General features: G+C 39.3%; 1 protein-coding gene across 1 annotated transcript in view; it reads right to left on the minus strand.

The window, feature by feature from the left end:
* Positions 1-1,834: 1,834 nt before the first annotated feature.
* The window catches only part of PTPRR (protein tyrosine phosphatase, receptor type, R), a 73,174-nt gene continuing 60,012 nt past the window's right edge, over positions 1,835-14,996 (minus strand). The window contains exons 9-12 of the mRNA XM_010083702.1: positions 13,129-13,239; positions 11,821-11,978; positions 7,935-8,048; positions 1,835-3,047 (exon numbers count right to left, since the gene is read on the minus strand). Of these exons, the coding sequence (XP_010082004.1) occupies positions 2,954-3,047; positions 7,935-8,048; positions 11,821-11,978; positions 13,129-13,239 (477 nt within the window). The 3' untranslated portion in view covers positions 1,835-2,953. The remainder of the gene's footprint in view (positions 3,048-7,934; positions 8,049-11,820; positions 11,979-13,128; positions 13,240-14,996) is intronic.

Here is a 14,996-nt window from a genome sequence, read left to right on the forward strand (position 1 = left end):
TTCACTATATATAAAAATTAAGAAGAAAATAAACTGGATATAAAAGAAATCCAAGAACTATTAACTTCAAATACCAATTCTAAATACCCCACTTCCCCTTCTTGAAAGCCTACAGACATCTACGCAAGCTCTCAGTCTTTTTTTCAGTTTAACGACCCTGTCTTTTCCCAATATAATTTACTGCCTGGAAATTGTTTCAGTAAAACTCATAGCCTTTCTGAAGAAAACATATAAGGGGATATTCCCAAATCTGTGTGCCTCTCAATGCCTGTGCTGTTACAGGAATGGAGGCTCTCTACTGATAGGAAGTACATCTCTTTTACTGGATTTACTCCAACATCTCTAGCTGTTAGTTTTGTGACCATTCTAATTCACGTTAGATTAGCTCTTTGTGCCACCACACGTACAGATCAACACCAAACACTGAAATTAAGAGAACTACAATGCATTCAGTCCAAAACCCCCAGAGTTACGAACGCAAAATCTGTACTTGTTACAGAACATGGAACTGGTTATTTCAAATGCAGCCTCCCTGCCACATTTTGTTTAGGTTTTTCTCTTTTATAAAGTCAGTTACTAAAACATTTCCAGCCTTATTAAGTACAAAGTGCTAAACCCAACATGTGCATTTATTTCCCTGGATGGAGGTTTTTACAGACCTGGTTATTTTCTAACTAAGCATGACAGAAAGCTCCTGGCTTTGGAAGTTTCATAAAGAAGGAACAAAAAAATAGGAATCACCCCTTCAAAGAGTTTGTCCCAACACTCAGCTCCTGGATTGTCTACCAGGAGATCTTTTTAAAAAAATGAAGAGGTATCTCCAGCATAGAAAGAGACAGTTTATTTTCCTTTGGAAAGGAATCTAAACAGAATGGGCTACACTGGCCCTGCCCCCGATTCCTCTTGTATGAACCCAAACGGAGAAGTGACTCTCGGTTTTCGTAAGCCGCCAGTTGCCCTGGGGGGCTCTGCTTGGCGGCAGAAAGAGCAATACGACGGAGGGGAAGTTGAGAGAGACACTTACCTGAGAATGTCAAGGCAAGACAGGTAGAAACCAGGACGTGAAATAAAGAATCCATTTTCCCTCTAGCAACTCCCCATGCTTCTCTTAAAAAAAACCACTTCAGATAAGTGAAGCGAAGGCTAGGAAGGAAACGTGCCTTCACAGGGGGAAAAAGTCAGTGACGAGCACTTCCTTCTATTCAATTGTTTTGGGGAGTTTTACACCACTTTGTCCTTTCATAAGATTCTTCAGAGTTTACTAGTTGCTTTATTTTGGAAAAATACAACCAAAAGAGAGAGAGGTTTTTGAACACCCAGGAAATGATGAGAAATGATGAGATAGAGAAAGAGGATTATACTTTTGCTTAATTTGTTGCCTGAGAAATATTACAAGCCTGCAGATGATCTCGATGAAGCTGAATAAGTATATACTATATCATCCAGGCAACAAAAGCACATTATTTGTAACTATATGTAATCAAACAAAATCTCAATATTGATACTTCTAACTCCACAAGTTCTAAAAGCCAAGTGGAGAGGGGGAGGAGAAGGGGAAGAGGAGGAGGCAAAGCTCTGAAGTCTGCACTGGGTTTTACACAAACTCCCCCCAAGGGAGCAAGTGATGCTGGTTTTGCCTTCCCATCAGCTGCTCCACCTTGCTCCATGTCGGTGGGAGATTGCCCACATCTTCTAGATTGGCTCTCCAGTGATCTGAAACCATGGTGGAGGCTAATCATATTGTACTGGGCTGTCCCTCTTTATGGGGGTACAAGAGTGTAGCGCATTAACTGTTCTAGGCAAGAATAGAGACTTCAGTAAATATTTTATACCAAGTGTAATTTATTAGCAGTATGAACCAAAGTCAACATCACTGCATTAAAAACTCATTATACCCTGTAAACAGACCTCCCAGTGCTGTAAGTCATAATCTCAACTTTGCGTTTCTCTTAAAAAAAAACCTCTTTCTGAATGGTAAAGGAAACAGTCATAGCAGCATTTTCCTTCTTGTATAACCTGTCATGGAACAGTTCATGTCACTAAAGGCATCTATCTCTTACTGAAAGAGAAAGAGCAGATAAACAACATAAGCAAAAAAATCCCATATTAATAAAAGACAGACAAATATTTAAAATCCTTATCATTTAATATATGCTACAAAGTTTCTTTTAAAAGTAAAATGACTTACACAATTTACAAATACACTGGATTCAGGTCTGTAGCAGAAGCGTGTTCTAAGACAATCAACAGTATTGGGTAAATACATACACACTGAATAACAGACATTGTGCTCTGCAACTGCTCTGTAAGACCTACAGTAAATACATTTAATAGTTAATAGTATGAAGAACATATATTTCCATATAAAATATTAACTGCTTTTGAATATTTTCAAAAACAAGACTTTTAAATTTTTTTTAAATTATGTCATCTTTTTTTTTAATCCATAATTGAACACTTGCAATTTTAGCAGCAAGAGTATTATGTGGCCAGGAAACAAGCTCACCACATAATCAGTAATAGCACTTTACAGTACAGTTGACAGTCCATTCACAAGACAGTTTGCAAACGTTAAAGCATTTATACACTTGATAAACATTTCTTCTGTGGAAGTTCCAATGTCCATCTGACTGCAGCAGTAGCACATACATACATTCCATATGGCAGATATCAGTATTACAGAATTAAACCCACCTTTAGATATATACGTGAAATCCATGTGTGGTTTCAGTACCGTACTTTCTTTAGAAATCATTTTTGGGAAGCTCACAATACATTCATATACACGAAAGGTCCAGCAATCTCTATACTTTTGCCAAACCATCCACAATCCTTTCAGAAGTTGGCCTCAAAGCCGCTCCTCCCACTGCAGTAAACTTCTTGAAGAAGCTGCTGGTAGGTAATGAAACAAATTACCTCAAGAGACTGACATTTGGTTTTGCCTTCCTTGCCTTCACTGGACAGCTTCTGCAGAAAGTCTGCTTTCATACAGACTCAGTGCATGGTGCACAAATTCATACTGTTCACTGGTCTGAACCATTCCACCCCTGAAAAGGAAACACATTGGAATGAAATCTTATTTCTTAAGAATGCAACAACCTCCAGCACCTGCCAGCTCCCTGACCACCAGATAATACAAGTCCTTTTCTCAGTTTTTGACTTGGAGTTTGCTTGAGTAAGTGGGAGATTTGCCTGAGTAGAAGTACTTTTTTCTTCATAACTTACACCATCCAGCACATGCGCAGCATGAACCACCATTCCCGATTCCATCAGGCTAAGAACTAAAGAGGAAAACACCTGGCATCTCCATTGTTAAAACCTACATTTCAAATTCAACACATTCACAGAGAATTTTGCTTGGTGACTTGGGCAAGGAAGGCCAGATACACAGATGCAGCATTGCTACTGATGGAGCAAGGAAGTATTCAGAATCTGGCCTTTCATTTTTGTCCTTTACTAAAAATGTAACCTTTGGTGACCCCCAGATTGCCTGTGCAGAGAACAGCTTTTCCTGTCCTCTTTCTAATGCCTACAACGCATCCTGTCTGAACAGCAGCCACCTAAGAAATTTCACAGCAATGACTCATTTCAGAACCAACAATAGAAAAGAATCTAACTTGACCATAAAAAGGACTAGTTACAGCAGGCTTGGATTAGATGCCTACATCTAAGACATTCACCTGATAACAATCCATTTTCAGGTCTAAGTATGAAGATCAAGTCCCACATCTCCAATGCCAATTGCAATGTGGTAGGAAGAGGATGATGTCCTACAGGAGGTAGGTGTAGTATTTAGTAAGAGAGATGTCATTCAGCTCTGAAATTAAACTGAGCCTTTTTCTGACAGTACTAAGGTCTTCCAGGTCTCACTTCTCATGGAGTGAAGCCTCAAGTTTACTTAATTCCACTTTTATTAACCCATCTACCAGGGTATTCAAAATTACCTACTCTGCTTCTAGAACCAAGCCCCCAGTTCATCCTCAGCATACCCTGGAGCAGCTAGTTACCTAAATAAGAGAGGTGCTCTAGCCCTCTCTCTCTGATAATCTTCATGACCCTCCCCTGGGCTCACTCCAACAGGTCCATGTTTGTCCTGTGCTGAGGACTCGAGATCTGGACACAGTACTCCAGGTGGGGTCTCATGAGAGCTGAGCAGAGGGGGAGAATCACCTCCCTTGACCTGCTGGCCACGCTTCTTTAGATGCAGCCCAGGATATGGTTGGCTTTCTGGGCTGCACTGCTGGCTCATGTCCAGTTTTTCATCTAGAGATAATTCCTGAGTCCTTCTCAACTTTGTTCTTGTGCAAGGCTCACGTTTAATAGCAAGGAATGATCTGTGACCCTGAGATATCAGTTTGTGCAAAAGGCTGAGTGGAAGAACATTTCAGGAGGAAATGTGCTCAAGGAGGGGGGTTTCCTCTCACGCATCCCTAGTGCCCAAAAGGGATGTACCCACAGCTAGAGCACCTCCGGGTTTGCAGCCTTCATCCTCTGCCAGCCCACACTACCAGCTCTTCTGCGAGCTGCTGGGCTCTCTGCTTCTTTGGAACTTTCTGCAATGGTGCTCGTAAGAAACAGCCCCTGATATCCTGAAGTGTTGGGGACTGTGACCAGCTCTGCCTGGGCAGCCACGGGGGAGGGTCCTCTACCCTGCCCTCTGGCTTGCTGCTAGTGCAGCTGGATGCAGTCTGCTCCAGAATGAGTGTGATGCAGGGATTGGGATTTTTTTTTTTTAACCTGAAGTGATTAGTCAAAACACTTAAACAATGAATTGACGCACACTGGAAACTCTTTTCATCCTGTCTGAGGAGCCAAGAGCAAAGTTTTCAGACGTCATTCCAAGAATATGCCTTTAAGGTTAAGAATGTGCAAAGTTTCTCAATATCACAGTAAGTCTTGAAGATGCCTCACATCAAATATTTCCTGTTTCTGTTGCAAAACAAAAAAAAATGAAGCGTGAAGAGAAATAAGCTGAGCAGACCTGTAGGTCTGCCTTTTTATGGATCCACACTGAGCATGGCTTTATCTCCATCCTGGGTCAAGATTTTGAGTGGATGGTCCATTTCCTCATGTTATCTCAGCATATATTATTATTTCCAGATCCATTCAGCCTTTAACTTGCACTGAACAGCTAAGAAGAAAGTGGCATCTGGACATACCTTACCTGGGAACAGCTCTCTCCTGTCTCATTCCCTGTTGGAGCTCTATTTTAAACTCTGTTTCCAGAGGAGTGATATAGGCAGTTAATTACATTAGTTTTCCGCATAACTTTTTGCCACCATCTGCAATTTGTCTGGAGGCCTGTTTGGTCCTCACTGAGCGTGCTGGGCAGTAGGAATGTTTTGGCAAATCGCTACAGCATCACTGTGAGTCCCTTGAGTGCAGCTCTTCTCTTTTCTCCTGTTGCTTGATTCACTTTGGTAGAAATGTGGCCATGAACCCATATGACAAAAAGCTCATGCAGAATTGGATACTATCGAGTGTGTTTGTTCCACCAGTAGGTCTGCATTTGGATGGTGCAGCTCTGAGCATGAGCAAGACTGCCTGGGATTCTAGCGCAGATGAAATATCGAGGATGAAGTGATTCAGTGTACCTCTCGGGCAGGTTTCTGGCTCCTAGGTGGACAGATAAAACATCATTTTCTGATGAGCTCTCGTTTTTCTGTTTTGTGAGGGCAATCTGGTGTACAAAGAACAAATTGGAGCTCAGCTGCTGGCCAGCATCATGAGGAAGATGGCCTCATCTCTATTCCTGCCCTGTTCCTGGTTGTACCCCATTGTTAATGTTGGCCACGCTAGTCACTGAAGTGCAACACAGCTATGGCCAGAGCCAGCTCTTGCAGCCATGTCTAGAGTGATGTTAACTTAATTTTGCCAGCTTCATGCCACATGTAATGACCCTATCTCACATGCCACCTGCCAATAGCCACCATGTCAGGACTGGGTCATCAGGGGAAGCTGGTCTCATGGAGCTTTGTCCATGTAACAGTGATACTTGTCCACTTTATGAACCCGCCATCTGGTTGGGCTGGCAGTGGCTACTGTAGTCTTAGGGGCTGCTAAACCCTGCCTCAGCAATCCTTGCTATAACTGTCTGCCAGGTGAGTGAGATCCGTTCTGCGATATGTCCAGTTGGAAAAAAGAAAGAAAAAGTGTTTTAGGTTACTGAGTTTTGCCCAGAAAAATGTCTTTAAAAATTAAAACACGGATATACTTTTGGTCTCAGGCAATGCCTGAGAATATGAAGAGCTGAGGTGCCTTAAGCAAGATATCTAGTCTATTTATGTATGTGCAAATCACAAGGCTTAACAATTTTTATAACAAGCTTTGTGTCACTGAGATTGCTGTTATGAATGTCAGATTTTCATTCTCTTTCCACGTATATCTAGGATACTAATACATATAAGAAAGTTCAATAGTCAGATACACTCGATGAAATTGTGTTGTCAGTTATAATGCTGAAAATTTGGATTATTTTTTCTATGGCTGAAATAATGACATAAAAAATGATGTAGCTGAGACCAGAGTTTGCTTCCACTTCTCTACAGCATAGTGCAAAAGCAATAAGAAAAAGGTTACCCTACAGTAGAAATACTAAAATGGGGGACAGCACTGCAAACCTTTTTCAATAAGATGAACAGATAATCAGAATGGAGTGCTGGAAATTTGGAGTTGATAATTTAAAACAGAGCAAGCATTTTCCCCTCAGCTCTTCCATCTTTTTTTGTTGCTGAGTTTTTTAGGTCCGGGATTCCCCTTGGAAAATTTTACACTCCAAGTGGCTCATGTTGCCCTGTAAGGATCCCATTACAATCTCTAGTATGATAAAGGCACGTGGGAGGGGAAAGCAGAGGAGGTGATCCATAAACATGGTCGACTATACATATTCTGGTCCTTCTGCAGTTCATGGTTCCAGTACCTTTCAGAGCTCTTCAGAACACAAAAATCCTGCATTGTCCCTTTGACCTAAGCTCTTTTTAATCATTTACACCCTTAAGGGCTGTTTCCATTTAAAGAAGAAATGTATGTCAGAAGAGGTGAATATACTTGCAAGGAAATTATATGATCTGGTAGCTACGGCAGGAGAGGAGTGAGACTTCTCTATTCTTGGTGCAGCCCTGTTTATTTGCTTTATACAAAATCCTGTTTCCCCAAGCAGAATAAGAAAGAAAAATACAACCAAACCAGCAGCTTCTATTGTGCACAATACCCACATCTTCCTTTCCAACACAAATCTCTCTTCAGCCATGGTTTCACAAAACAAAGCACTCTGCAACAATGCTGGCTTACAGTGTTCCTGCTCCCAAGCTGTGAATTCAATCAGGGAATTGATCTGACTTTAGAAAATTCTGCAACGAATGCCTTGCTATTTTGTTAAGCTGGGTAAGTTTGCCAACCCAATTCAAAAGGACCCCCAGCATGGCTGAGGGAATAGCAACAGCACCAGATTTGTCTCTCTCCACTGCATAACGAAACTACACACTGAGTGACCCTGGATGTCCCTGTCAATCCAGGCTCAAAGACAATCCCTTGCCTCCAGATTGCCCCATGTCTCTTGTGTCCTAGTGGGATACTGCAGACAGCAGAAAGCTCCAGGAGGGGAAAAGAGGAGTGCCAACAGCACAGCAGCTGCAGGATTGCCATCTCAGGAGAATTTCATTCAGTGGAGTCTCACCCAGTTTCACCCAGAAAACAATATTCCTTACTCAGGATCTAAATACAAATGTTACTTTGAATATTCAGCTAATGCTGTCATAAGAGTCAGCCAAAGTGATGGAAGACACTTCCTGTAACACAACAGCCAACTGTGAAAAGGTTTTCAGAATCATTACTGATCATTACTGAATCATTTCAGTATTGATTTCAGAATCATTTCAGAATCATTGACTGATTTTCAGAATCAATGACTGATTTCTGGTTCTTCTGGAACTTACCGATCCACTCGTAGCTGACAGACAATGCTCAATGCATCTACAACTCCCTCTTCCTTCAACTGCTGACAACCAATGGCTGTGGCAATAAAACATCCAGTTCTTCCTATACCGGCACTGAAAAGAAGGCAAAATTTAATAGGGGCATGGAGTTCACAGATCAAAGGAGTTAAGTGGAAAACACTAAATAGATATGAAAACACTAAACATATGAAACATGGAATTGCTGCAACCCACAGTTCCTGGGTGCATGACTAGCAAGAGTAACTTCTCAGCTCACTTTCTTACAGAGAAATGAAAGGGTGCACTGTTCTAGCAGTCCCGTTGTTGAGGGTAATTTGTGAGGCTTACGCGTTTTCAGTTTGCACACAACTGTGTGGTAAGAAAAACAATCTCCATTAGCACCACAAAGTCCAAATATTCTCTGTCACAGTCCAAGCAAATGATGGAGATATGCACTGAGCTGTGTGAAAAGTCCACCTAAAGGCAAAAGTCTGAGGCTTTATGTTTGAAGCTTTATGTTTGACAATCTCTGCCCCACTCTATTTCTTGCTTAAGTAATGTGGAATTCAGTGCAGCTCATCCCTGTCATGCTGCATGGAAGGAAAATGTGAGGAAAACAGTTAATCATGGAGTCAGGGGTCCAGATCTCCATGTTTGGCTTTGTAGTAAATACTTAACCATTTGGTGCCTTGCTTTCTTCATCTGTGCAATGGGTATGAATTCTACCTGCCTCACAAGAGTACTGCAAGAGTTATTTAAATTAATACCAGCAAGAATACATTGAGTGTCTCAGATGGAAGCTTGATATATCTGAGTGCAAAATGTTACCAGGAGTATGTCCGTTTGCTGCAGCTGAAACAAATCACAATCTACTCACCACAGAATGAAAGACAGGAGTGCTTTAGATGCTCAGGAGCCCTCCCATCTGAAAGTAAAAATTTCCAAGAGGACTCAGCACTATTAAATATATGAGGAGATCTAAGGCAACTGTCAGGGCATAATGAGATGTAAAACTGGCAGAGTAAGAAAGTATTGAGCGAGATGAAGATCCTGAGTGGACAGCCTGTCTCTTTGGACATCAATATCTGTGGCATAAATGTATCCAAAAGGAGAACGACATAATTTATAAAGAGGGATCTGGAGACAGCGATCTAATGCATACCCCTTTGCTCTTCCTCAAATATTCTGAAACCCTTGAAAGTGAGGCTAACAAGTTTAAACAATTCAGATGTAAGAGAAGCTGGCTATAATGAAAGGTTCTTTTCTTTCCCCCTTTTTTGGGGGTGGATTAAGTGTTCTTGGACAAGTTCTTAATATGTATTAAACAAAGACTAGGGTTTTCTAATGTATTTTCTTCCTCAGCTCAGGCGTGCCAATCCTATCTTATTACATAGCTTTATTTCAGACAGTGCAAGATAAAAATGGCATTGTTCTTCACTTGTCTGACAGTTCTTTCCTGGTATGTACAGAAAATATGGAGAACTATTTACTTTGAAATATTTTCAGGCACCCAAACATGGTATATGTATATATATTTATGTGTATTTCTATTTTTCCTTTTTTTTTAAGGAGTTTAATGTGTAGCAGCTCATTCAATAAAAACTGTGGTCTGTTAGATGGGAGTGTGGAATATTGGACTGTTATAATTTCGGGATTAAGAGATGCAGGCAGTATGCTTTTTATAGAACATGTTCATGCACTAGCTGATGAGGAAAGAAAAGCAAAAATTTCCAGCAATAACTATAAGAGTGTTGAGTTTCTGAGCATGAAAATTTTATCTCTTTTTCTCATTTAAGAAACTCTCACAAGTCCTCCAGTATGCCAAATCACTGGTTCTTCTGGGAAGTAGAAAATGGTATTGTGGTCCAGATTCTCAGTCAACTTGGTTTCACTGACTAAATGCGGCTAAACAAGTTTTACAGTTTCAAAATATAGCTCTGTGTTCTAATTCTTCCTTACTGATTCAATTTAAATTAAAAAAAAATATTTTCTCTCCATATTTGAAATGTCTCAATTAAAACTTATATTCAATCTCAAACCACCTAGTTGCCATTAAACTCAAACTTATTTTTATGTACTAACTACATATCCAAAGGACAGATTAAGGAGATGTTTTCCATACTTACTAAGTTTTCAATGATTAACATGAGAGAGGAAACATATAACTTTCCAGTGACTGCCACTATAAAAATTGGTAAGAACTTAAAACTTTCTTCCTCTGGGAATCGGAGTCCTTCGAATGTGTGTAATTAGATCTGCTGTTTTTAAGAACCAAAGAAAAAGTTTACTCTTTTTCCTGTTCTTTTGCAGAATAATAACTACTTGGCTAGAAGAAGTAAAGTCCTTCCTATATCCTGAGTCCTAAATGGGCTTATCACTGATGTAAGACAGCACCCTATGCTGATAGGCTACAGGAACACATGTACAAAAACTTTTTTAACTTTTTTTCCCACTTGTGTCATATTAAGAAATTATTAAAGCATTTCTGATTCAGATTAAGGACCACTGTTTGAATGTGCACTGTAATGCTCCTCTGTAAGTAACTGAGAATTGTGCAGTTGTATCTGAGGTCCAAGTTTAAAAGTGTGCATAGGTTCTATAAGACCCAGATGACTTCGGCTGCAACTCAGATTAAAAGGGAAGAAACTATGTGACTAGACAATGGAGTGTGAGTGAGTTTACCCAATTTCTAGACCATAGTGTAGTGAGCATGTAGATAGCTGAGTTGTCACTGAAGAACTGTTAATTTTAACCACAACTGAGATGATATCTGGGTCTTTAATAGTGAATAAGTTCCTGCTCATGATTACAAACCTTGCTGTCATATCACTGACCTCAGAAAGACACCCTGTTTTTCTGAAGACCTTAATTAATGAAGATCCTTACTGGAAAAAATGGGACTCTCAATAGCCATCCACAGGTTTGTGGATTGTTTAGGGAAACTACATTTCCTGACAAAAACAGATGCATAAAATTTGGGAAAGCTCCTTATTCATCACATACTGGTTTTGAAAAATTATGGGTGGTTCAAATCAGGCTTCTATTTCTCTAAATCTCCTAAATATGGAGCTGAAAAGAAGTGGTTCAAGATGAAAAGTTATGGCTTTGTTGTACTTCTAGGAAGAAAAAAAGTACTATCTCAACTGTAAGAGACATATCACCACAGTTATGAGACAAAGCAAGTATGGAAACACTGATTTTCTTTTTTTTTTTCCATTTTACTTCTACTTCTTCCCATGAATATAACAAATCAAGTACTACTTCCCACTGCTTAAATTGCAACATGGGGAAATGAATCGATATAAAGCAATACAATACAATTTAATCAGAGTGATTAGAAGGACATTCTCCGGTTCATTACAATTTGTGCGAATAACACTCTGCTCTTGAGTACTGAATAACACTTTGCTCTTGAGTATCAAACCAACTGCCTTTGTGAAAACGTTTATAAATTCTGATGTGTTTTGGTCTCCAAACTTGCACCTGACGCCTGCTGTTCAAAACTGACTTGCTTTACAATGTTTTAGTCAACCAGTCACAGGGCATTGCATCTAACTTAGCTATGTAATTATGCAACAAGACTAAAAAGAAAGCCAATCAATCACGAATAAGAAACAGAAGCAAATAATTTTTCCAGCTGGTCTTTCAAAACAAGAGTTCATTAGCAGAAACGGAGAACGGTTCAGAAACTGTTAGCTAGCAACAAGGGAATCCTTTCCGAAAATTAAATCCTCAAATAAGAACAGAAAAAGTCAATTAGCATGAAGGGGATCTGGGCAATTTTACTCTTCCCCAAATATGTTGTCTGTTTAGGAGGAGGAATTTCTGATGGGATTTGCTGTGCACTTGCTTTGGGCAGTCATTTAAGAGAAGGATCGCAAATTACCTGCAGTGCACAATGACGGGCCCTCTGTCAGATGATTCCGCCCTGTCCTCTTCTACATCCAGCATGAGCTGCAGCAGAGGCTGAGCGCTGTCAGGGGTTTTGTGGTCTGGCCAGGACGTGTACCAGTAGTGCTTCACAGCCCGTGACTGACTCCCTTGCTGAAAAATAACACAAAGATTTTATATGCACGCTTGTGGTGAACATGTTATGGCAAAAAGACAGTAAAAATGTTAAGAGAGATTTAACAATATTTTTTTTTATTAGACTCAAAGGATGCAATTGCAGAGAACAGGAGTGCTTCCAGGGACACACTTATAAGAAGGGTTTATGCACCTGAAAACTTAGCTGGATTTCCAGCTATGTAAATTCCTTTCTGTCCATCTGACTACTGGCTTGCTGACTGTGTTGTCAATTGGGAATTGTCAGAGGTCTGTGTTAGATCAGCAACAAGATCTAGAGAGATTAGCTTGATTTGGGCTTCTGAATCTCTAAATCATTATATATTTCTACTGCCTTTTAAGGACATTATCATAAGGGTCTGTTATTAGAATTACAAGAGTATTTAAGTTAAAGGTGCAGAAGAACTGCCTTACTAGATTAATCAAACATCCCCGTTTGTCCAGTTATTCTCTCCAACAGAGGCTGCTACCCGTTACTTCAACAAGAAAAGGGGGTAAATATGGGCTAGAGTAACTTGTGTTGGATGATATTCTGCCCACTTCTCACTGCCTAGGCTGAAACACCAAACAAATTTTCCCAATTCATTGTTTATCGTAATGCTCTGTCTGGAGCAGCAGATAATCCAATCTGATAGCATGTATAGTATAATATGGGGAGTAACTTAGAAGAGGAGCATCTGCCTAATTTTGCACAGTTAATGTTTAGGCAAAAACATGCAAACATGAATATTTCCTTATATACTTCTTATATTTTTAGCTTCTCAAATGGGCTGCACACAATATGAGCAGTGTATATTTTCCAGAATGATGTTATGCTAATTCTTTCATTAACTAAAATCCATTTACATCGCCTTGGCAATGCTAAAAAGGCCTCAAAGCAAATGTAATTCAAGAGAGTGAAACTTGCACTCTTTGAAGTCTTTTTTTATTGCCAGAGTGATACAAAGCAGCCATACAATAAGTGTTCCAGCGCTTTGTTCTCAATCATACCTTGCAGATGTGAGCTTTGTAGCTCAGTTACTCCTCCTGTAAAATTTATGCCATTTAAAAAAAAAAAAAACACTTTAACTTCATTTAACATTAAAATATAAAGCATTAGGAACAATGCTTCTCAGATGCAGATTGTTACCTTTATTGTAAGCTGACGGACAGTATAGTTCTCGCATTCTTGCACACTGTTAACGAGGACTTCAACCTTCCCATAGATTCCTCTTTTTTCTGGCCAATAGAGCACACATTTCTGGAAAGTAAACATCAGTGGTCATCAACAAACTGGATCCTGGAGCTATATTCATATCTAATTTTTACACAGAATGTATTTGTCTGGAAAGTTCAGATGAATTAAAGCGAGGTGTTATTCACGTCAGAAGCACTCCTATGTAAGATATTGCAGGGTCCTTAATGAAGAACTTAGGCCTGATTTTCAGGATCTGAGTTTTTCAAATGTGGATCTCTATCACTGAACACTCTGAACAGTTGTTTTTATTCTTAAAGGCTCAATGAAGTTCAGTTAAAGCAATTATTTTCCACATTCAAAACTAAAGATTTTTTTTCCTAGAACATTCTTTAATTCACAGAATTAAATTTATACAGTTTACTTTTTCCAAACAGGATTTCCTTCTAACCAAGAGACTCAGAATTTGTCCTCTCCTCACAAGACTTTTTATCCTCTTTACTCTCCTGAGCCCTGATACAACAAAGCATGTAAATGTGCCCTTAGATCTTACTGAATTCAATGGGAATTAGTGTGCATGTTAAGTATTTTTCAGAATCTGAATTCTCCACTATATAACTTACTGGAAGTGAATGTTAAAAAATTCCATCAGTCTCTCTAGAGCTACACAAAATTATATACAGAATTCTTAACAGATCAGTAGTGTTATACTATTTCAGCAAGTTATCTGAAAAGCATCTGCTAAAAAGGAGATGAAGAAATAGTATTTACAGTGTGAACCATTTTATTTTTCCCCTGCAATAATTTGCTTATCTTCAAGTCCACTAGAACTTCATATTAACTTCCATTAAAGTATCTCTATAGTCTACCTGAAAGCAAACATCCCTGTTGTATAAATAGTTCTCTAAAAATAGATGCTTATTACCTTAATAGAGCAAGGTGTGTGAAAGCCATATTTTCTGAAATAACGCTGGCCAATCTGACTTTTGTTAAATAAAAACCTCACTATTAGCTAAAGAAAAGCTCCTTTTTAATATCCAATACACAGGTAAAACCAACCAAACAAAAAACTACTGAGAGAACAGACAGTTCTACAATATTAGGAATCCCAGAAAGAACTTGTTTGTATTTCTGCATGAACTCTTGCTGAAGAAACTGGTATATTTTTAGACAGTAGCCTACATTACACAGCAAAATGAAAGAATCACTTTAATATAATTGATTGTCATAAAGCATAACTCCCAGTAAATCCTGATAAAAATGATACAGAAAAATATCAGTGAAATGCAAGACTTTACCACCAGGTGTGATCTTTAAGCTGCTACTCTACTTGATAACTCAATAGCTACTTGAACCGAATCATCTCTGTTGTACAAATACTTTTCTAAAAATAGATGCTCATTACCTTAATAGCGTAAGGTGTGTGAAAGTCACATTTTCTGAAATAATGCTGGCCAATCTGACTGGTTTTGTTCAAATCCTGTATTTTGCAGAACTACTCGAACATCCTAAATTTGCTGTCTCTCCAAAGACATCAAGAATGGCAATAAAATACTCAGAAATTTGTACAAAAGAAAGTGTTCACAAGTTCCACAGTCCCACCATGTGACACATATAGCTACTATCACCTGCCAGATCTGCAACTCATGCCCCTCCCTGGGAGTGTAGTTTTCAGTGCTAATATGGGAAAAAGAAAAGTATAAACACACAATTGTAGCCTGACAATCAACAATAGTTGAGTCAACCCCCGAGACTTGATAAATGTGAGCAGTTGATGACGCTCACTACAAAGCTTTCAGGCACTCCAGAAGAGTGTTTTTCTT

The sequence above is a fragment of the Pterocles gutturalis genome, unplaced genomic scaffold (genome assembly GCF_000699245.1).
Source record: "Pterocles gutturalis isolate BGI_N339 unplaced genomic scaffold, ASM69924v1 scaffold3915, whole genome shotgun sequence".
Classification (NCBI taxonomy): domain Eukaryota; kingdom Metazoa; phylum Chordata; class Aves; order Pterocliformes; family Pteroclidae; genus Pterocles; species Pterocles gutturalis.